The 21831-nt window shown below is 47.4% G+C and overlaps 1 protein-coding gene across 2 annotated transcripts; it reads right to left on the reverse strand.

Moving 5' to 3' along the window:
• Window positions 1–4650: 4650 nt before the first annotated feature.
• Window positions 4651–21750, reverse strand: ST6GALNAC4 (ST6 N-acetylgalactosaminide alpha-2,6-sialyltransferase 4). Of its 2 annotated transcripts, none has more exons than XM_080991010.1 (6): window positions 20804–21750; window positions 18639–18703; window positions 15210–15395; window positions 13131–13543; window positions 11786–11893; window positions 4651–9181 (listed from the first exon to the last, which is right to left on the reverse strand). In XM_080991010.1, exons 2-6 carry the CDS (start codon window positions 18648–18650, stop codon window positions 8992–8994), a joined length of 909 nt encoding a protein of 302 aa, XP_080847136.1. In that variant the 5' UTR covers window positions 18651–18703; window positions 20804–21750; the 3' UTR covers window positions 4651–8991. The 2 variants fall into 2 exon arrangements, with proteins under 2 accessions (XP_080847136.1, XP_080847135.1); XM_080991009.1 differs by having other exon boundaries at window positions 20793–21749.
• Window positions 21751–21831: the final 81 nt, after the last annotated feature.

The following is a 21831-nucleotide window of genomic DNA, read 5'->3' on the forward strand; positions in this document are numbered from 1 at the left end:
GAGTTTCAAGACAGTTAACAATCAGATACAAAAAGAAGTATAAGAAGAAAAACAGGAACAGAATCAATGACACAAACCAGAAGTCAATTTTTAAAAAATTAAAAATGGGGGGGGGGGGGCCAAATATACTAAAAGACAGATCAGATTAGAGCCAGAGTGGTGTAGTAGTTGGAGTGTCAGGTTAGGACCTGGGAGACCCGAGTTCAAATCCTGACTCAGCCATGAATCTCACTGGGTGACCTCAGACCAATGATTGTATCTCAGCCTGGCCTACCATACAGGGTTGTTATAAGGGAGAAAATGGAGAAGGGTACACCATCATATACACCAACTTTGGAGGAAAGGTAGGATTGTGAATGGGATAACAATTAAAATTAAACTTAAAAGTCCAAAAGATTAGGGCAGGCTTTGCAAGACATAATTAAGAGGCAATAACAAAAGGCACCAGCTGCACAAGTTTATGCTGGGAATTCCATTATTTAGCTGCTCCCACTGAAGGCCTTGTCCCCAGAAGGCAGGTTTGCTGAGGAAATCTTAGTCAAATTCCTGGAGGGCAAGGCTGTCAGTAACCACTAGCCATGACGGCTATGCTCTGCCTGTAGCTGGAGGCTGCCTGCTTCCAAGTATCACACGTGGGGAGAGTTCCTGTTGCACTTGGGTTCTGCTTTTTGAATTGTTTGTTTGTTTGTTTGTGTTTCTTAAATAAAGTTATGTAATTACAATTTGCAGCCCAAACCAACTATGCATCAAACACCCTATGCTTCTCACACTAGAAAAAAAAAATGAAATAAAAAGGAGGAAAGGCAAGAATAGAATATGGAATGGAGGGAGGGGGAGGCGGAAGGGACAATGTAACAAAAACTCTACAGTACCACGAATAAATCAAAAGTGAAGAATATTGTTGTTTACGTTGTTGTTCCAGAAATGCAAAAACAAGGCCGGCTTCTCAATAAATTTATTTTCATTCTTATTATGCATTGCGTTCCTCTCACATGCAAGTTTTATGACAGAGGACGCCACATTTTCCTTCACCCAGTCCCATTTTTGTGCAGTGTGCAACACACACAGGCCCGAGACACACGGTTCAGGAATTATTCTTTGCAAAAAGGAATGTGAGGTTGCAAGGTTGGATAATCAGACTACAGTCTGAGGACTTCCTTTGCAAGTGTTTAAGGAAAAAGAACCAGATTAAAAAAAAAAAAAGAAGGTTCCAAGTTTAATTATCTAAAAATATTTACACAGCAAGGTGTTACGTCCCCAACAGCTCTTGCCATCAGAAAACTCTTCCTGTTTAGCTGAAATCTCCTTTGTTGTAATTTGAAGCCACTAGTTCAGATCCTACCCTCTGGTGCAGCAGCAAGTCTCCGCTGAATTGTAATTCTTCTAACTGTAATCTATTTCCCAATTGGTCTTCTAAGTTCCACTTGGGTCTTCTCTACCACTGGCTTCTCTGCCCCATATTGTCTTTTCTAAATTGGACTTGAGAGGGAACTGTTTTCATAGTTGCATCAAGGGCCGGCCCACCCGTAAGGCAAGGTGAGGCAACTGCCTTGGGCAGCAGAATCCACAGAGACAGCAGATTCTGATGTAGATTTTCACTCACCCCTTCTTCCCTGGTGGGGTGGGAGACACCATTTTGTGGTTCACCTCAGGTGCCCAAATGTCTTGGACTGGCCCTGGTTGCATCTCCCAGCAAAAATAAAAGTTCTTTCCTATAGAATCCATAATGGCAATTGGCTCATGAAAACAGCATTCTTCTTTGCCAAGATCCTGGTTTGAATTACCTCAATACAGTGGTACTTCGGGTTAAGAACTTAATTCATTCTAGGGGTCCGTTCTTAACCTGAAACTGTTTTTAACCTGAGGTACCACTTCGGCTAATGGGGCCTCCCGCTGCTGCCGTGCAATTTCTGTTCTCATCCTGAAGCAAAATTCTTAACCCGAGGTACTATTTCTGGATTAGCGGAGTCTGTAACTTGAAGCGTCTGTAACCCGAGGTACCACTGTATTGTTCTCTCATGCATTCACGGGAACTTTTATAAAGCAGCAAAGAGTCCAGATTGCTGACACTTCAGATATTGCCAGCTTGCTCATCTGCTAGACGAAATGTGCTTCTTTGCCCTCCTGCAAGCAAAATCCATTCTCTCTCTCTCTCTCTCTCTCTCTCTCACACACACACACACACACACACACACAAATGCAACTGTTCAGTTCAGGTTGCTCCGCAGTCACTAAGGCTTGAGTTATTTCTCATCAAAGCTGATACATCCTGCCCTGCAAAGCTCGCAACTCAATATTTCAATCCAACTGGGTTAAAACACAGCTTACTTAACTTTGAAAGGGATAGAATAAATAGGTCTGATACACTTTTTAAAATATATATACAGGTATATGTAAATATACATTGAGCATAAATGTCTCTGATAACATTAAGGTACTCGGTAGCCAACTACACAAGTGCTTCTGTTTATTAGGGTTGCCAACTTACTAAAATCATGCTTAAAGGCACAAGATGCATTTTAATCATGGCCAGGACTTGCATCACAAAGCAGCAAACTGGTCCTTAAGAGGTGTGCGTGACCCTTTCTAGAATGCTTCCCTGGCCTGAAACTGTGTTTATTTGAAACTCCTTGAAAGCAGCTTTGGGTGATATTTGTTAAAGCAGGATATAGTGTACAGTCGGGACATGCACTAGACATTAGGGCAAATCCTCAACAGTAGTTGCTGGTGGCCGGGTGCGTCAGATGGTTGTTCCCCATGGTTACCATGCTCTCGAAGTACAGTCGTCATAGCAACTCTGTCTCACAGATTTAGGTTTCTCAACATTTCCGGAGAAGGAGGCTCTTTGCATGGGGGCAAGGAAAGCCCCCTCCATTTTGAACGCTGTTCAGCCAACATTTAATGCACCTTTGCTTTTTATGCCAACAAGCGTTTCGTTTTTATATGCTGGTGTGGTGGTCCTAGCTTTAATTTTCTTTGTGTGGGGTGGGTGGGTATTTTAAACCCTTTAGTCATCTGGATGATTTGAGGGGGTGCTTATCAAATGTGCAGATGACACCAAACTGGTAGGCGTAGCTAATGCCACAGAATACAGAATCAGAATTCAAAATGACCTTAACAGATTGGAGAACTGGGTGCAAGCTAGCAAAATGAATTTCAGTAGGGACAAATGTAAGGTTCTGCACTTAAGTCAGGAAGAACCAAATGCACCAATATAGGATGGGGGACATCTGGCTTACTAGCAGTACATGTGAAAGGATCTAGGGGTCTTTGTGGAACACAAGCTTAACATGAGTCAACAGTATGATGCAGGGTCATCTGGTCCAACCTCTGCAATGCAGGAATCTCAGCTAAAGCATCCATGACAGATGACCATCCAACCTCTGCTTCCAAACCTTAAAGGAAGGAGAGTCCACAACCTCTTGAGGGAGACTGCTCCACTGTCAAACAGCTCTTACTGTCAGAAAGTTATTCCTGATGTTTAGTCAGAATCTCCTTTCTTGTAACTTGAAGCCACTGAATAGAGGCCTACCCTCCAAAGCAGGAGAATACAAGCTTGCTCCATTTTCAATGTGACAGCCCTTGAGATATTTGAAGTTGGCTATCATATCTCCTCTCAGTCTCCTCTTTTCCAGGCTAAACATACCCAGCTCCTTCAAGCGCTCCTCATAAGGCTTGGCTTCTAGACCCTTGATCATCTTTGTTGCCCTCCTCTGCACACGTTCCAGTTTGTCAATATCTTTCTTAAATTGTGGTGCCCATAATTGGACACGTATTCCAGGTGTGATCTGACCAAGGCAGAATAGAGTGGGACTATTATACTTCCCTTGATCTGGATGCTACACTTCTGTTGATGCAGCCTAGAATAGCATTCGGGGTTTTTTTGCTGCTGCATCACACTGTGGATTCGTGGTCTGCTCAGACCCCTAGATCTTTTTCGCACCATCCTGCATTTTCAATGGATCTTCCTATCACTTTCCAAACTGCAAAAAGCCCTGAGGCTTTTAAAAAGTTGATTTGTTGCACTAGGGCAGCAGAGCTCCTTAATATTCACTTTAAGTGTGCAAACCTCAATAAGGAATATGGGGAGCTGTCTCATACTGAGTCAGACCACTAGTTCATCTAACTCAGTATTGCACACTGATTGGCAGGAGCTCTCCAGGGTTTCAGGCAGGGAATATTCCAGCACAACCAGGAGATGCTTGGGATTGAATCTGGGACCTTCTGAATGCAAAGCAGATGACTTACCACTGAGCTATGGGCCTCTCCCTAAGTTCCAGTATGCGTTTGGATCCCTCCCACAAAATACTGGCTGTCTGGAGCCACCCTGGCTCAGGTCAATTGAGGAGCCTAGTCCCCAATAAATCCAAACTTTCAGTGAGTTATTTGTTCTTCCCCTCTGCTCTCAGAACAAAGAGGGCATTGTTCCTGTCATACTGTCATGGGGATGGGGGGGGGAGTGCTGAGTGCAGCAGACACCATGGAGACTCAACATTCTTTTTGTCAGAACTACATGTGGGATTTTGGCTCAAGGGGCACTATGGCGAGATGGGCGTCCATAGATTTGTTCATGCTTTGGCGACTTAAACCAAGGATATGAACTTGGTAAGGAAAATGGACAATGTGACAAGAACACCAGGACACCAATAATGGTTAATGTTCATCTAGTTTATTGTTGCCACAGAAGATAATTTTAAAAGTACTTTTCAAAACTGAGAGAAGATAATTGTGCATGGGGGAGGGCAGAAGAGAGCTGAACTTCGATAGTTTCTGCTTCGCAGCTTTTCTCTGCCACTGCCCTCAGAGGATGAGCCTGCAAAGCAGGAACAGAGAGCCTGTGGTTCTCAGGATCTTGGGATCACGCAACACTGCCATTTAACGTGAATAGCAAGCTTCCTGTACCTCCATTTATTTCACGTTATCTATATGACATCCTCTAAATCACTGCCTTTCTGCACTTCCTCAATCTGGATTTTCTCATACCTTCTCCTTTTCAGAGCATCCCTGGCATGAGAAAACTCATAAAGAGGAAGGGGAAAGTGTGGGAAGGCAGTGATTTGAAGGATGTCATGTGAACAGAGGAGGAAGATTGGAGGTAAGGAAGCTTACTACCAACGTCAAACAACAATATGGATGAGCCTATTATCAGACTATGACTTGGCCCTAGTGGGAACTGTAGTCCACAACATCAGGATAGACGCGCTCCCCACCTGCTGCATCGAAAGACACATTTCTCCACCTCTTGCATGCAATTGGGAATGCCTCTTCTTAAGAGCTGGTATGGGGAAACCATGACTCTCCATGGTTCCCAGAGTATTGGTCATGCTGGCTGGGGCTGATGGGAGTTGGAATCCAATAAGATCTGGAAAGAATCAGGTTTTCCACACCTGCTTCTCTTTGTGTATAAGTCTCCCACCAGCTCTTTTCATAACTCCCTCCATTTGGCAGAGCAAATTGTTGGAGAGTGGGAATGCTAGGACAGAGCAGGACCTTTTCAGCTGTGGCCCCAGTAATACAGCTATTCTTCTCTAAAGAAGCCGGCCTCACTTGCAAACACCCTGTTTCCCATCATGATTAGCCTTTGCCTTCATGAATTCCTTCAGCCCTCTTTTAAAGCTATCCAAGATAGTCACCATCAAATCTTGTGGGAGTGAATTCCATAGTTCAACTCTGTACTGTGTGAAAAAGTACTTTCTTTGTCTGCAGCTTCAGTGGATTGCCATGAGAGGAGAAATACTTTTAGCCACTTGCTTCACTCCATGCGTAATTTTATGTGCCTCTATCATGTTCCCTGCCTCCTCAGTTTATTGACCTTCCTTTCTGAAATAAAAAGCCCCAATCATGGCAACCTTTCCTCAAAGGGGGGTGGCTCCAGCCCCTCAATTGTTTTAGTTCCGCTTTTCTGGAAGTTTCCCCATTTTACAATATCATTTTCAGGTGTGGTGACCAGAATTGATCACCATATTCTGAGAGTTAGTGCCATAAAGACATTGTGATAATGGCTGTCTTATTTTCTAGTCTTCTCAGAAAGAAGAGCTGTAATATTTTCATGGGGGGGGGGGAGGAATAGGATTGAAATAATTTGCAGTTCAGGATTTTTGTTTCTGACACCAACATTATTTTTCTCCTTAATGTACTGCTTGGCAGCAGTGAGATACTTGGCTGTGAGAAATGCATTTAACAAAATAAACAATAATCTTACCAAATGTTAAAAGGCTGATCTATTCCCCATTCTAGTTCCTCATTTACCATGGCATGATGGGTGTGCTGAATTTTTCAACTTTCAAATTCCCAAAAATGAGGGATGCTAAAAATTTGTTACATGACTTGGCAATTCAAAATATATTTTGGTTAAATTAATATAATTTAGTTTTGCTTCGTAAAAAAAATGTGTGTAAAATTGCATAAGAATAGTTAAAAATGATTGTCAAGTACTTTAATTGCATGTTAAATATTAATATCATTATGTATTTATTCATATTACTGTTGTTTAGCATTATCTGACACCTTCAGAAGATAAAATTAAAATTATTAGGTTTTCTGAAAACAGTTTATGCGCTTCATCAAACGTACACTTACCCAGCCAAATGTTGTCAAGTAACAAAAATAATAGCAGATTTGAAGTCCTCACACCCAAAAAATATCTTTAAGACCCCCTCACCGAAGACAGAATGACACGCCCTACTATAACAACCTATTATTATTATTATTATTATTATTAACCCCATCCTTCCTCCTGAAGGAGCCCAGGGCGATAGCTTGGTCGAGGCCCTCTTTGGGGCTCCAATTGTCATTATCATAATTGCACATGGCACTTTTACAAAGCCAGAGAGGCTTGTAACTTAAATGGTTATGCAGAAACACATAGGGGTTTGGCTGGACATCAGGAAACAAGAGGGTCAGGATTTACAGCTGCTCAGAAAGCGTACAGAAATTGAACAGTAAGCACCCCAGGTAAGTGGTGTGACCCTGCAACCTCGGCTGTCACTCTCCTCTTTCTCCTCATCTCAGTGTTGCCTTTTTAGAATTCAGCAGGGGGTGCGGGGGGCAAAGCTAGAATGAATTGCCTCTGCCTGCCATTGGATCTGGCCCCATCTGGTCTCCCAGCCCTACCACTCCCAACAGGAACCAGCTCCCACTGAGGAGGACTTCCTCCAAGCTGTGTTCCAGATAAAAAAAACCAGCGCTGGTCCACAGTTCCGACCTCCTCCCTCCATGCCCAATGGCTGAACACCACTACCAGCAAAACGTTTAAACCCACCAGTTTCCTGATCTCCACCTGTAACTGTGCCGCTGATCCCTTCGTTGTTACTAAAAAAATGGTCAGATTCGTTGAAAGCCTGAATCTTGAAGAATGCCCTCCTCCCCACACTGTAAGGAGGAGGAGTTTGGATTTGATATCCCGCTTGATCACTACCCTAAGGAGTCTCAAAGCGGCCTACATTCTCCTTTCCCTTCCTCCCCCACAACAAACACCCTGTGAGGTGAGTGGGGCTGAGAGACTTCAGAGAAGTGTGACTGGCCCAAGGTCACCCAGCAGATGCATGTGGAGGAGCAGGGAAGCGAACCACGTTCACAAGATTACGAGTCCACCGCTCTGAACCACTACACCACACTGGTTCACACTGGTAAGCCTTTCTCCAAGGGAAAAGGACCACTTGGAGGGCAGGGTGTGTATTTTTAATTGGGACTGCAGTAGGTGGGGGTCAGGAGAAGGGTTGACTCCCTTTCTCACAATTCCAGCTGCACCTGCTATTTCTTCAGGAACAGGAGTGGGCAACTTTTCTCTCTCCCTGTTGGGGGCCCCGTCTGCCAGTGAATGGGGGGCAGCATCCATGGTGTGGCACCCCACTCTCTGCTTCCATACTAAGGCTTTCTCTCTCTTGCTGCCACCCACTTCCCCCCTCCTCGTCACCTGCGTAAAATAAAGCTGAGGGCCACATGAATTTAGTCTGGGGGCCATCTGCGGTTGACAAGGTACACATCCCACCCCCAAGATGCGTGAAGCACAGCAGTGTATTTCTCAAGTAGCTGCCTCTCATGCTCAGGAAGGCCATGCACTGTCAGCCCTTTCCATGCTCAGGTTTCTAAAATGTTTGATAATCTCTCGGAAACAGCTGAAGGGAAACAGAAGCACGGAAGGCGGTGGAGATAAGAGGAAGCAGCTGAAGGGGTGGGGAAGGAGGGCGACATGGTGGAGAGGCCCACAGAGCCACGTGACCCACAAACAGAGCAAAGAGCCACATGGCAGCCAAGGCTGTTTTTGCTACTGAGCCCTGGCTGAGTCTCAGGCAGAAAGGGGTCGTTTATTTTATTTCATTTTTTATTTCATTTTATTGCTAAACCACGTGATGTTTAACAATCTCTCAGCAGTGCACAAAACATAGGAACAGTTATCGTGGAAACAGATTACTGTCGTCCCCCTCATCTGCTTCCCAGGATCCCATTAACTCAGGGGGTGGAGAGCCTTTTATCAGGTAAACTACCTGGGATCTCCAGCATTAGAAAACGTTGCTGCCTAATCCAGGTGTACTTCTCATCACACAATGTGTCAAGCACAGAAAACATAATTTGGTGAAGTAGGCCGCAACAATCCAACACTAGTGAGGATTGCTTAAATATATATATATATACTACAATATTTGAAATGCTTCCATCCCTCCACTTAAAAAAAAATAGTAATTCCAAAGTGTTTCCCACCTACCAACGAGAAGGACTTTCCACTCAGTGTTCAGGAAGAGGAGAACAACTCCTTGCCTCTTGACCAGAGGTTTAGAAATACATGGCCAAGGGAAATGGAAGAGGCTCTGTATCGGCTGCTCTGCATCCCGATGCCTCGTTGCCCTTTGAAAACCACGCGTGCAGGAGCCAGCACTTTGTGCAGAACCAAACAGTGACAAATATGGCTTCCATCACAAATGTTTGAAGATCGAATTCATAGAAAATACCGAAACAACAATAGCACCATGGGTGGCCTGCCGCTGGCCTCACCTAGCCATCTGGCCACGAAGGGTGAGTGAAGACAATGTTCCTTTTCTTTGCCCAGCGATAAAAGACGGCCTTCTCTGTGATGAAACGATGCCCACCATGGGGGGCTCTTTCATGGGCCAGGTACATCTTGCATTCGTCTAGTTTGCCCTTTTCAAAGTAGTGGTAAGGCACAGTGGGCTGGCTTCTGTCTCTGCCAATCAAAGGACGACAAAAACACAGAAAATGAAAACCAGGTTGCTGCATGCTTAAAGCGGCCTGGACCACACCGTCTGACAGGTTAAGAGCTGGGCTACCATGTGGCTCCTCCTACTTTAAACCCATGCATCCTCCCATCTGCATTACTGCAATGCACTGTAAGTGGGGCTGTGCTTGAAGGAAAAGGCTGCAGCTATTGCAGAATGTGGCAGCTGCTGGGTTGCCCCTGGTCCTGAAAGATGGTTGCCAGAGAGCTACTGGTCTAAACTCAAAGCTTGGGACTCAAGTACTTAAAAGAGCGCCTTCCCCAATACCAAGCATCTTGGACCCTGTGACTGGCAACTCTACAATTCCATGAATCTATGATTCTTTGGGTACCTTCTAACTCCGCAGTTCTATGATTCTGCAAGCAATTCAGATGTCCCTTCCCCTGCAATGCAGGAATCTCATACATGGCAGATGGCCATTCAACCAGTGCCAAAAAACTTTCAAGGAAGGAGAGTCCCACACCCTCTGGAGCAGAGACATAGTGTGTTGGGGATGGGGGGGTGGGCAGAGGGGTTGTGGCCCCAGGCGCACATTTTTGAGGAGGTGCAATCAGGCACCCCATGACAGGCATAGAGCCCTGGAAACTGAGGCGCAGCAGAAGGTGGGCTGGTCTAGTGGGCAGGTGGATGGAAACAGTGGATGAGGAGCCTGTTGGAGGTGAGCTCCGTTCATCCTCTCTGCATGCACACCCCTGCTGTGCGCCCCCACCTCAGCTGCTTAATCCACCAGAGGAGATCAACACTTGTCCTGTCCTGGGTGCCGGCGTCCTATGCTACGGTACTGCTCCAGAGGGAGTCCATTCCCCTTCTGAACAGCTCTTACTGTCATCCAATCACCCAAAAGCCCTGGGTTCAAGCCCTAGCATCTCCAGATAGGGGTGGGAATGTCCCCCGTCTGAACAACTCACTGCCAGTCAGTGTCAACAATGCTGAGTTGACAGCCACCAGCCAAGAGGACTGTGTTTTACCTGAACTGTGAGAGGCAGCAAGAAACTGGGAACTGCAAGAAGGGAGAACTGCTGTTGCACTCAGTTCTTGCTTGTGGGGCTTCTCAAAAGCAACTGTGAGAACAGGATACATCTTTTTTTTTTTTGGTGCTGCGCTGTTGGGCGAAACAGATGTTTTGCAGGGTAGTGGGGTAGCGAAAGACGCGTCTTTTGCTGCTGCGCTACCCCACAGACCACCTGATTCATCTGGCAGATTTCATTTCATTTCATTTCATTTCATTTTATTGCACCTAGACATTTTGTTTTGGTACCCACTACTTAGGTCCCAGGAACCACTTGGCTCCTAGAATTCCTATTCCAGTTTCTAACACTGCCGGTAGGCTTGGGATAGAGGTGAAAGCTGTTTCCTGGTCCTGCTGGATGTCTCAGCGACTTTTGATACCACTGACCATGGTATCCTTCTGGACCATCTAGGCAGGCTGGGAGCTGAGGGCACTTTCATGCAGTGGTACCACTCCTCCCTCCTGGGCCGTGTCCAGAAAGTGGTGTTGGGGATGTGTGTTCAGACCCTTTGGTGCTCACTTCTGTGATGCCTCAGGGTTCCATCTTCTCCCCCATGCATTTTAACATCTATATGAAACTGCCAGGAGAGATCATCAGGGGGTTCACCAATTTGCAGATGATACTCAGCTCTACCTCTTGTTTAAATTGGAACCAGTGCAGGAGTGAACGTCCTGTGTGGGTGCCTGGAGGCTGTTGTGGGGTGGATGGCAGTCAAAAGACTGAGGCTGAATCCCGACAAGACAGAAGTATTGTTTCTGGGGGGTGGGGGGATGGCAGGTGTGGGGGATTTGCTGGTCCTGAATGTGGTGACTGCTCCTAAAGGACCAGGTGCGCAGCCTGGGAATCAATATGGACTCCCCATGGAGACAAAAGGTAAATTCTATGTCCAGGGCAGCTGCCTACCACCTCCTGCTTGTAGACTGTCTTGCCAGAGTGGTGCATGCTCTGGTTATCTCCCGCTTGGACTACTGAAATGCACTACCTTTGAAGGTCATTCAGAAACTACAACTACTGTAATCCAGAATGCGGCAGCTAGACTGGTGACTGGGAACAGTGTCCAGGACCATGAAACAAGGATCCTAAATGATCTTCACTGGCTCCCACTAAATTTCTGAGAACAATGCAAAGTGCTGGTGCTGACTTTTAAAGCCCTAAATGGCCTTGGCCCTGTATACCTGAAAGAGTGTCTCTAGGCCAGACATTGAGGTCCACCTCCAAAGGCTTCTGGTGGTTCCCTCACTACAAGAAGTGAAGTTACAGGGAACTAGGCAGAGGGGCTTCTCGGTGGTGGTGCCCACCCTGTGGAATGTACCCTCCATCAGATGTCAAGGAGCTAGAAGACACCTGAAAGCAGCTCTGTATAGGGAAGTTTTTAATGCTTAATGTTTTGTTGTTTTTGTATATGCTGGAAGCTGCCCAGAGTGGCTGTGGCAACCCAGTCAGATGGGCAGGATACAATTATTATGTTTATTATTATTCTTAAATAATGTGTGTGTATCTCTGCTTACCCATCGTTTCATACCCCATTTCCCTGTGCCATACCTGCAATAGTTCTCGCTGACCATGCCAAAGACAAAGATCTGCTCACACAACTCCATCGCCAAAACCATTGTGAACCAGCCTGTGCTCAGGAAGGAGCCAGATTTCATCCTGTGGATTTGGGAGAGACAACGCAAACACTAACATAGAGACAGGCAAATCTGTCAATTGCAGCTTCTCTCTGTTTCTCACTTTTCCGACTTTTAAAAAAAGTCACCATGAGAATTCATAGGGCTTTCAGTGTTGATTTCTCCAAAAGTGCATATTTCTGTGTGCATTTCTGCCTGAAATACACATTTTTTGCAAAACATTCCCCCTACCCAAAATGCAGCACATTTTGTATATCATTTTGGCTAGCCCGGAATCGTAAAGGGCTGGAGGATGACTCCTAGGCCACCAAAGCTCAAACCTCGACTTGATGCACGGAAAGCTAGGGCAGATTAGACCAATTCATGGAGGACATGGCCACCAACAGCTACTAGCCACAATGGCTAGGCTCTGTCCCCACTGTCAGAGGGAGTGTGCCCCTGAACACCAATTGCAGGAATTACAAGCAGGGAGAGTTGGTGCTGTGTTTATGTCCTGCTTGTGGCCTTCCCATTGGGACATTGGGTTGACCAGTGAGTCATGATGCTGGGCTAGTGACTGTAGCTAGCCAGCAGTAAACTACACCAAGCACATTGGAGTTAACTCTTTATTAGCAAAACCAGGATCTGTCAGGCTTCATGAGCACAGCTACTCATATCCAGCAGGTCTTGCCCCCATGGAAATCAGTTGCCAAGACTGAAGGTCCCTGCCTCCCCACAGCTGCCTAAGTCCCCTCCTCTCCACGGATTTTCCTAAGCAATTTGAGGCTGCACCTGTGAGAAGCCCACTTCTCCTCTGCCCTCTTCATGCCTCTCCTGGTTCTGGGAGACCAGGGTGGAGGAGAGCTTGTTGCAACTGGAGGGGGAGACACTTGTGCCTCTTCACCGGCCAGACTCATCTCTGCCTCTTGGCCTCTCTCCTCTCCTGCTTCAGCTTCTGCCTCTGATTCTGCACTGCTCTCTGCTGCACACTCTCCCTGCTCACTAAAGCCTGTTACCTCTTCTGCTTCTGACACCTCCTCCAGTCTTTCTCTGACCACTCACTGTCTTCCCACCACCAGTCCCTGGGCAAAGAATCTGAGCCTTCTTCCCGTGGTGGTTCCCCAGCTAGTTCCTCCCACCATTCCTCTGAGTCCAACCAGTCCATGAGAGCTGGACAGGCCCCCCTGGCTGGATCCAATGGGCTCTTCTTATATCCTTGGCAGATGTGCTTCACCATTATGGTCCCTGCCTAGTGATAACCCACTCTAGCCACCTCTCACCTGTTCTTCCCTGTCTCCAGCAGGAAGAGCTCGTCACAGTGCACCATCATCTGGTCAGTCAGCGTGTAGAGGTGCAGGCTCGGGTACATCTCCTTCACCTTTAGGAGGGTGCGGTAGACCAAGCCCACCTTCTCCCGGCTCATCAGCCTGGTGGGGCCCCAGATAACATAGATTGTGTCCCGGGACTGCTTGAAGAAATAGCTTTGGTTTCGCAAGAGCAAGGGGATGCTGGTATGAGAAACGACCCGGATAGTGCTCCTGCCACCCACATCCTCCTCGTAGCCCTGGGTGGGGGCCTGGTTCATGCGCAGGACACACTCCTTCTCGTCAATCTCCTTCCCAGAACGCGAACCCAGCATCTGCCCAGAACTCGATACCACAGCACACTGGCGACATGGCACTCGGGCCAATGGCTAAAGGTAGAAGAGAATTGAGCCTGGAGGGAGCTTAGAGAAGACCAGAGGCAGTGGCTAAGGCTACCCTTGCTGCACCGCTTCATTTCCCCCATTAAATATAGGAACCAAGCCAAAGGAGAAGACAGACGTTTTAAACAAAATTGGGTTTTGCCTTTACAAAGAGACCCTCTTTTGGAAATTCAACATGCGTCTGAAAACTGGACCAAGAAAAGGGAGGGGATTCCCCCATCCAGAGTGAGGGTAACACTTCCTGCTCTCACTCTGAACTGGCTTCGTGACACTAACACACAGCCAGATCTAATTGGCTGTCTGGTAATGTGGTGTATTCATGTTCACTGGGTAATATCCAGTTGACTGGTGGCGTATTATGAGGCCAGCTTAAAAGAAAAGGAAGGAGAAAAAGTAGTTTGAAGTGGTCCTGCCAATTAGGCAACTAATAGCCCACAGGAAAGGTGAACTGTGAGGAGGAGTAAACAGAGCAATTTTGTATGCTATTGAAGCATGATTTTCTTTTTGGTGAAAATTAAATTAATGCATCTTTACTCTGGCATTTGACATCTGAGAGAGATATACTTCAGGACCCACCTCTCACGTCTCAGCCTCTCCATGGCCTTTGGTTTTTATTCATCCAAGGTTTATACTGACATCCCAGTGAGAACTACGAAAACCCTTCGGGCAAGCAAAGGATTGTTTTGTTTTTAAATTTCTATACCGCTTTATATTTTTAATGAAAAACTCAAAGCGGTTTACAGCATATTAAATCAATAAAACAATAGCTGGGCGATGTTCCTCCGGCCTCATGAGGAGCCTCTTCAGTGGGGCTGGTGAGTGTGGGCCCAGCCCCCTAGGCCAGGTGGAAAGGGCCTTGCAGGGAGTGGCCTCCATGCCCCACAGCCCAGACTCACCAGCCCCACTGAAGAGGCTGCTCATGAGGCCGGAGGAACATCACCTGGCTGTGGGGCATGGAATTCCGCTTCCTGCAAGGCCCTTTACACCTGGCCTAGGTGTTTGTATTATTTCCTCTATTTCTGATGTTCAGAATTAAATGTCATTGCTTATGCAGCTAAAACAAAGAGGAAGTATCAGCAAACTTTTGGGGGTGGAGAGAACCATAACTACAAAGAACTGTCACAAAAAGACGCAAGGTGGCCTGAAACCTACCAAACAGTTCTGGGCCCCGAAAAGGACTGACTGCTGGCTGTGGAGCAAGTAGGAATGGAGTGTCTGAAAGAAGGGCATGGCTGGCTGGAACCCTGAACAGGAGTGCTTCATAATGCAGATCCAAATGACCGTTTCAGAAGTTTTCTGCATCCCTTTCTAAACCCTGAACATACTTGTCTGGGTCTCCACACAGAGCACAACGAGGAGGCGGAACAGTCTGCACTACTCCAGGTGTGTGGGGAGGAGGAAGTCACATTTCTGAATGCTCCCCACCCCCTGTGTTTTGCTTTTTTAAAAAAACACCCTGCAAGTAGAAAACAAGCACATCAGGGAGGAGATAGACCCCTCCCCCCGCTCTTTGCTTATGGGGAGGGTTTCTTTTCTCTCTTCTTCATGGAGGATGAAAATGACACCCCAAAATGCAACCTGAATTGGTGCCTCTCAACTGACCAATGTCATGCTTTGACAAAGGTGACTTTCATAACTGGGAGGATTGACTTACCTTCCCATCAGGGACGCTGATGTAACCCTCAAACTGGGCAGCTCCAGGACCAGCTGGCAGGACTCCTTCTTGCTCTTCCGGGTAATGGCAGCCAAGCCAACACAACGACACACAGAAGTAAGGGCAAATCAAGATGTACAGGATGGAGCAGGCACACAGGATGACCAGAGTTAAAAACAGCCGAGACTGAAGAAAAAGAGAGAGGAGAGTCTGAGCTTCCTCTTGGCAGGCAGAAAGGCAGATGCACATCATAGTCCGAGGGCCACATTCTCTTCTGGGCAACTTTCCAAGGGCCACAGGCCAGTAGCAGGTGAGCCCAGAGGTAAAAGCGGGTGCAGCAACAACAACAACAATAATTTCATTATTTGTACCCTGTCCACCTGATTGGGTTGCCCCAGCCACTCTGGGCAAATGTTAAATTTTATGTTTGTACCATAGGCTAGTTTCTACACACTCCCCTCTCTAGTCTCCTTCCACGAAAGCAGGAGAAGCCGCCAGAGTTGAAGGACATAAACACTCAAGTGCAGTACAAATGGGGCTGGTGAGAGATGTGGCCTGGCTGAGGAGGAGTGCGGCCCAGGGACGTTCCCAAGGGCCAGAGAGAGGGGGGCATTTAGCCCCCAGGTGAAAGGTTCCCCATCATTGCATTAGGCAGAGAGTGGTCTTTCAACTGAACGTGCTAACAGGGACTGAGCCTGGGACTCTGCACATGCGAAGGTCGCACTCTGCTGCACAGCTGGGGTCCTGCTCTGTAGAGACCTTGGCACTCTAAGGACCCTGGGAAAGCAGCGCCACATTAATAGTTCTATTAATTGTTCTACAGGATGCTGAAATATACTTGCCCAAGTGCATCTTGTGGAAATGACAGCAAACGGCTTGATGGCAAACGACTATGCTGCAGGCAACCCTGAAGAAGTCAACTTGAACAAAGTCCACCTCACACCATTTTCAGAAGAGGAGCAAGTTTGAGGTCTGGCAACTCACCAGGAAGAAGAGCATTCCAAGGGCAGATCAAGTGAGGAAACAAATATACCAGAGTTGCCCCACATATCTGCCTCTCAGGTTACTGGCAAGCCTGCAAGGGGACTGGAGAATTTCACTTCCACTTTTAGAATCAGAGCATCATCGAATTGGAGAGTTGGAAGGGATCACGAGGGGCACCTAGTCCAACCCTTGCAACACAGGGATCTTTTGCCAACATGGGTTAACCAAAGTTCCCTGTTGTGTCCAGACTCGGAGGGATGGGGGGAACTCTTCGTTTTAAACCAATGATGGGGAACCTGTGGCCCTCCAGGTGTTGCTGGACTACAACTCCCATAAGCCCTAGCAAGCACAGTCAATTGACAGGGATGATGGAAGTCAGAGGTGGTTTTAGGGTAGTGCTGCAACAATGTTGTAAAAGATGGAGCACAAGGGGGGGGGAGTCCAAATTTTACTGTCACACAGGACACTTCTGAAATTTGAAAGCCCAAAGTCTGCCACTGTGAAAGTCGTAGTTTCCCACAGAGATATGGAGGATTTATATTTCTTTCTAGGGAACCTTTCAGAGGCAAGTTTGCCAGTGATGGGGGGGGGGGGCAGAGGCAAAAAGTGAGCAGAGCAATGAATGCAAATGTTTACTTTTGTATGGTATGATTCTCCACATTCCCCTCTTCTGCCCATGCGGACAAGTATAAGAGGCAGTGTTTGTGGACACCTCGTATCCAAGCAAAAGCAAAAGGAGGGCATGAAGCTGGGGCAGTGAGGTGTGTGGCCTGGAGAGAATCCAGGAGGCCAGGTAGAGAGGTTTGGAAGGCCCTATCATGCCTTGGCCTATGATTCCCCACACCTGGTTTAAACGATGGTTAGTTCCAACAAGCCAGGGTCAAACTGTGGCTTAAGAACCACTAAGCAACATTCTGAGTTTTGACTTAATGCGGAGATGGGCTCAGTATAAAAGCAGTTGACTAGATCACTGGGTAGAGCCTGAGACTCTTAATCTCAGGGCCACGGGTTCGAGCTGCACCTTGGGCAAAAGAGTCCTGCGTTGCAGAGGGTTGGAGTAGATGACCCTTGTGGTTCCTCCCAGCTCTAAAATTCTATGTGTCTATGAGATATTATTTTAATTAATTAATTGGTCAACCTCTTTATCTTGTCCAAGGCAACTTACAGCCAAATATTTCCAAACGTTTTACTTGCAGTCGCACTAAAGAACGAGGGGCAAGCGCCACAAGGTTTGCACACACCATGCTACTGCACAGTAATCGTCTCTGGACTCCAATTCCCATCAGCCCCAGCATGGCCCAACGGTCAATGAACCTGGGAGCTGGGGTCTAACACCACCTTCCAAAGGGCCACAGGTTAGCTACCCATGGTTTAGGGCTGTATCTGAACAGGGCATTCAACTCAGCCTTACATCAGCTGCTCTGCACCAAACCTGTCCCACTCAGACTTCACAGGTCTGCCGATAGTCCCACCTGCCCTTCGTTCCATGAGCTAAGTGGATGGCGATCACTGTGCTCTTAAGAGGCTTGTTTTAGATGCCATAATTGGCTTAGGCCTGCATGGCGCGAGATCTAACTGCAAAGAAGCTTAAAAGAAACAGAGCTTTGGTTTAACTGGTTGCAGGTTAAATTCCTCCCCACCCCACGCAGGTGAGCAGCCAAGTGGCCACACATGGAACAGAATTAGGTATGTGCCCACAACAGGTTTTGGGGAGCAAGGAGGTTGATCTTAAGGTTACACTGGGTCTAAAAGAAACCATCGTGGATGGGGCGGGTGCTGTAGCTCAGCAACAGAGGGTCAGATTTGCATGCAGAAGTTCTCAGGTTCAATTGCTGGCATTTCCCAGTATGCCTCAAGCAATCCTCAAGCAAAGGACTGGTTTAAGGCAGCTTCCTATGTTCCTCAAGGCCAAATGTTGCTGGACTAAAATTCCCATCTTCAGGGGAACAGCCAAAGCTTCAGTGTCAGAGAATCAGCCTGGCATGCAGAAGCCCCAAGTTCAGCCCTTTGCTGAGAACCACAAGGACTAGAATCTTACTTTATCTTTAGGTGAAGAACAACAGCTAAGTAACACTCGAGTGTATGTTTTGCAAGCAGATGGTCCCCAGTCCAATCCCTGGCATCTCTCAGAAAGTGCTGGGAAACAACTCCTGTCTGAAATCCTGGAGAGCCCTTGCCTGCCAGCCTGTAGACAAACGATCTGACTTGACTTAAGGCAGATTCCTCTGTTACTAAAGCAGCTGCATCTGCTGGGCAAAAGGAACCCAGCAGGCAGCGTTCTGAAAGCAAGTAACCCCCTGGGAAGGTGTGCTATGCCAGTCAAATGAGCAGAAGGCAAGGAGGCACGTGAGGAATGTTAAATGGAAGGAATATTCCCATGGTGAAAGGAGCGTATGAGTACAGACTCAGATCCCATACACACCTTCTCCCCAATTGCATACTTACAAACAACTGCATCCTTTTAAGGTCTCATCAGCCATGTATCTGCTTTGGGCCTTGAGGACAATGCCCTGAAAAAAACAAAACCGATTGTTTAAGAGACTGCTTTTTAGGACATCTCCACCACATGAAGACATTTGGAAAAGTGGAAGGAGGCTGCAGACCACTTTTCATACTTGGATATTATCCTTTGTGCTGGGCATGGTCAGTTCAATGGAAGTGAAGTCCAATACACTTTATGTGTCTGTATGTGTGTTCAGTGGGTGTGGTGGGAAGACTGTTTCACCAAACCCGTGAGCTTATGGCCCTCCATATTTTGTTGGACCACAATTCCTCATCATCCCTGGCCATTGGCTAGGCTGGCTAGTACCCCATCCCTCCTGTGCAGGTAGAAAATGCTGCAAGACCTTCCAGGTGGGAAGGGGGAGAACAAATATCCAGGAGGACCTATGAAACTAGATTCAGGAGAAGCGGAAATGCCACTGAGACTCATAGGGTGGAAGGAGTCCAAATACAGCCATACCTTGGGATAAATACACTTCAGGTTGAGCGCTTTCGGGTTGCGCTCCGCGGCGACCCGGAAGTAATGGAGCACGTTAATTCCGGGTTTTGCCACTCGCACATGCGCAGACGGTCAAAATGACATCACACACATGCGTGGAAGCAGTGAAATGCGACCCGCGCGGACGTGCTGTCGCGTCTTACATTCTGTTCAGGATGCAAATGGGGCTCTGGAACGGATCCCATTTGCATCCCGGGGTACCACTGTAATATGTGCAGACAGAGTCAACTAATTCTACTTTTGTCCCCATCCACCTCCCTGCTGAGACTAAGGAGGGAGGCAGTGTGGCCACCCATCCCCAAAATAGCAATATAGTTTGTGTCTCTGCTTTGCCCCAGTTTAAAACTAAGTCAGAACTTTCAGAACTTGTCATGTTGGTGAGATACTTTTTAGACATGCCCCATTTCACAAGACAGTAATTTAGTTTTACTACCAAACTGGAGGTTAAACTAACCCCAGGAGGAGCACAGGCTTTGCTTGCCGAAGATTCTAGAGAGGTGTAGTATATGTGCATATGTATGTATATATACACACCTACGCACAGGAAGCTGGTCTGTTAGGCACACAGGGCTCTGCCTCACCACCTCAGCCTGTGCTCAGCCAGCTTTTTTTATTATAACCAGCCCCAGAGATGGCACAGTCAGCTGCCTCCTCCTTAGTTTTTTATTTAACTGTAGGTAAAATTGAAGCTAATCTGTTGGCTAACATTCCTGCAAATTATTTACTGTTAGATATGTAGGCTAGGCATCAAATGGCACCTTAAATCTAGCTTTGCAGAATGTCTATTTGCCAGGGGGTTGGACTAGATGATCCTCAGAGTCCCTTCCAGCACTATAGTTTTACGATACTATGATCCTATGATCTCAGCTACATTGCTTGACTTTAGCTTGCTCTTACAACAGTTCACTTGTCCTAGGATGCAAGAAGGAAAAGCTCTCACAGTGGAAATGGTATTACTTTCTATTTTGTTCTCTTCCTGTCACTTGATCACAACAGCTGCCTTTTTAACACCTCTCTTCAGCATCACTGATACCGTTTTATTTCAGGCTCTGTGAAGTTTTGGCTATTTGGCCACTTTCAGCTTCTGTAGTGTTGTTGGATCAGTCACAGGAGTTTTTCCTTGTCTGTGGTGGACTTTACAACTAGATTCTTGCTGCTGTGCGACTGATGGGTTGGACTTTTTGATTTCATGTTTTTATTGAGTGCTTCAGGTCTGCTCTTCTTACCATACATGTTGGACTTGATAATACTGTATTTCTATTAGGCAACTCAAAAACTGAGTTAAATAAACAAGTAAATTTTTGTAAGGAATAATGAGAATAACAGACAACAATACTGTAATTAAAATTAAAATACTGTGGGTCCCTTCTAACTGCTAAGTCACACTCCAGAGTAGACTCACTGAAATTAAATGGCATGACTAGCTTAGATCCATTAGGACTATTTTGAATAGGGTTTAGTTGGATACATCACAATCACACACACACACGACCATTTTTGGACAAACCACATGCCCAAATATCCAGATACCGCGGGGGCACAGTTGATCAAAGAGGAGGAGGGCGTTCTGCACATGCTCAACAGCACATTCATCATACCTGCCCTGTACCTGAACTCAAGGAGGGGGCGGAGGCGATGGGTGGTCTTCCTTCCACACGTAAAGGCAAGACTGGGCTGAGAACCCTTTTGCTGCTCCGGCTTCCCCGGCTCAAATTCAGACCGCTGACTTCACGAAGCTCGACGAGAGCGGAGGCGCAAGAGGAATTGGGGCCCCCGCTGCTATCTTGGTGACTCGGTCTGGGAAGAGGAGACGTGCGCGACTCCCACAGCGCTGCAGAGGGCCGGGAGGAGAGGCGCGCATGGCCCCCGAGGGCGGCCGCTTGGCGTGGAGGTACCCTTCCCAAGGCGCGCTCTGCAACTAGACTTTGACGTGCCAAAAGGCGCGGCGGGAGGCGGAGGCGGCGACTGGGACTTCCCAGCCTAGCTGTTTGCTCGCGGGTTCCGAGGAACGGGCCTCGCCCGGCGTTTCGCAGCCTCAGCCGAGGTCTGCGCGCAACGCGGCCGCACGCTCTCCAAAAGCGCAACGCTGCGCGCAACCGCTCGGCCAGCTGGTGCTCTGCTTCCTTCCTTAGCTGATTACGACTCCGCCCTTTCCCCTCCCAGCGCCGGAGGGTTCGCGCGACCGCAGCTGTTCCCTTTCGCAGCGCGCGGGAAACAATTCCAGGCCGGTTGCCTTGTGCCGAAAAGCACCGCCTCTCCTTCTAGCTCAGGCCCGGGCCGCCGGCTCCCTGAATGATGGATAGGTTCTCTAGGCTAAGGTTTCAGGAAAAGAGGGTTCTTCTCATTCCTAGCTAAAGATGTTCCACCTCGGTCCTTTGGGGTGGGGGGAACAAAATGAAAGAAAAATTGGAAGGGGGAAAGCTTGTGCTTCTGCGCCCCTTCCTAGGGGCTGCGATCCAAAACGCAACTTACAATTGGGAATCTGCCCTCGGAAATCCCTGCCCCCGAGGAAGCGCATTGCAGAGCCCTGACCCAAGAGCAAGGGCAACCTTCGGCAAGCCTCGTCTGTACTGTACCTCTCTTGCCTTCCAGACCCGCGGGTCGTTTGGCGCTGTGGCATACTAGCTCAGATCCATT

This window comes from Podarcis pityusensis (assembly GCF_964106645.2).
Source record: "Podarcis pityusensis genome assembly, chromosome: Z".
Lineage (NCBI taxonomy): Eukaryota > Metazoa > Chordata > Lepidosauria > Squamata > Lacertidae > Podarcis > Podarcis pityusensis.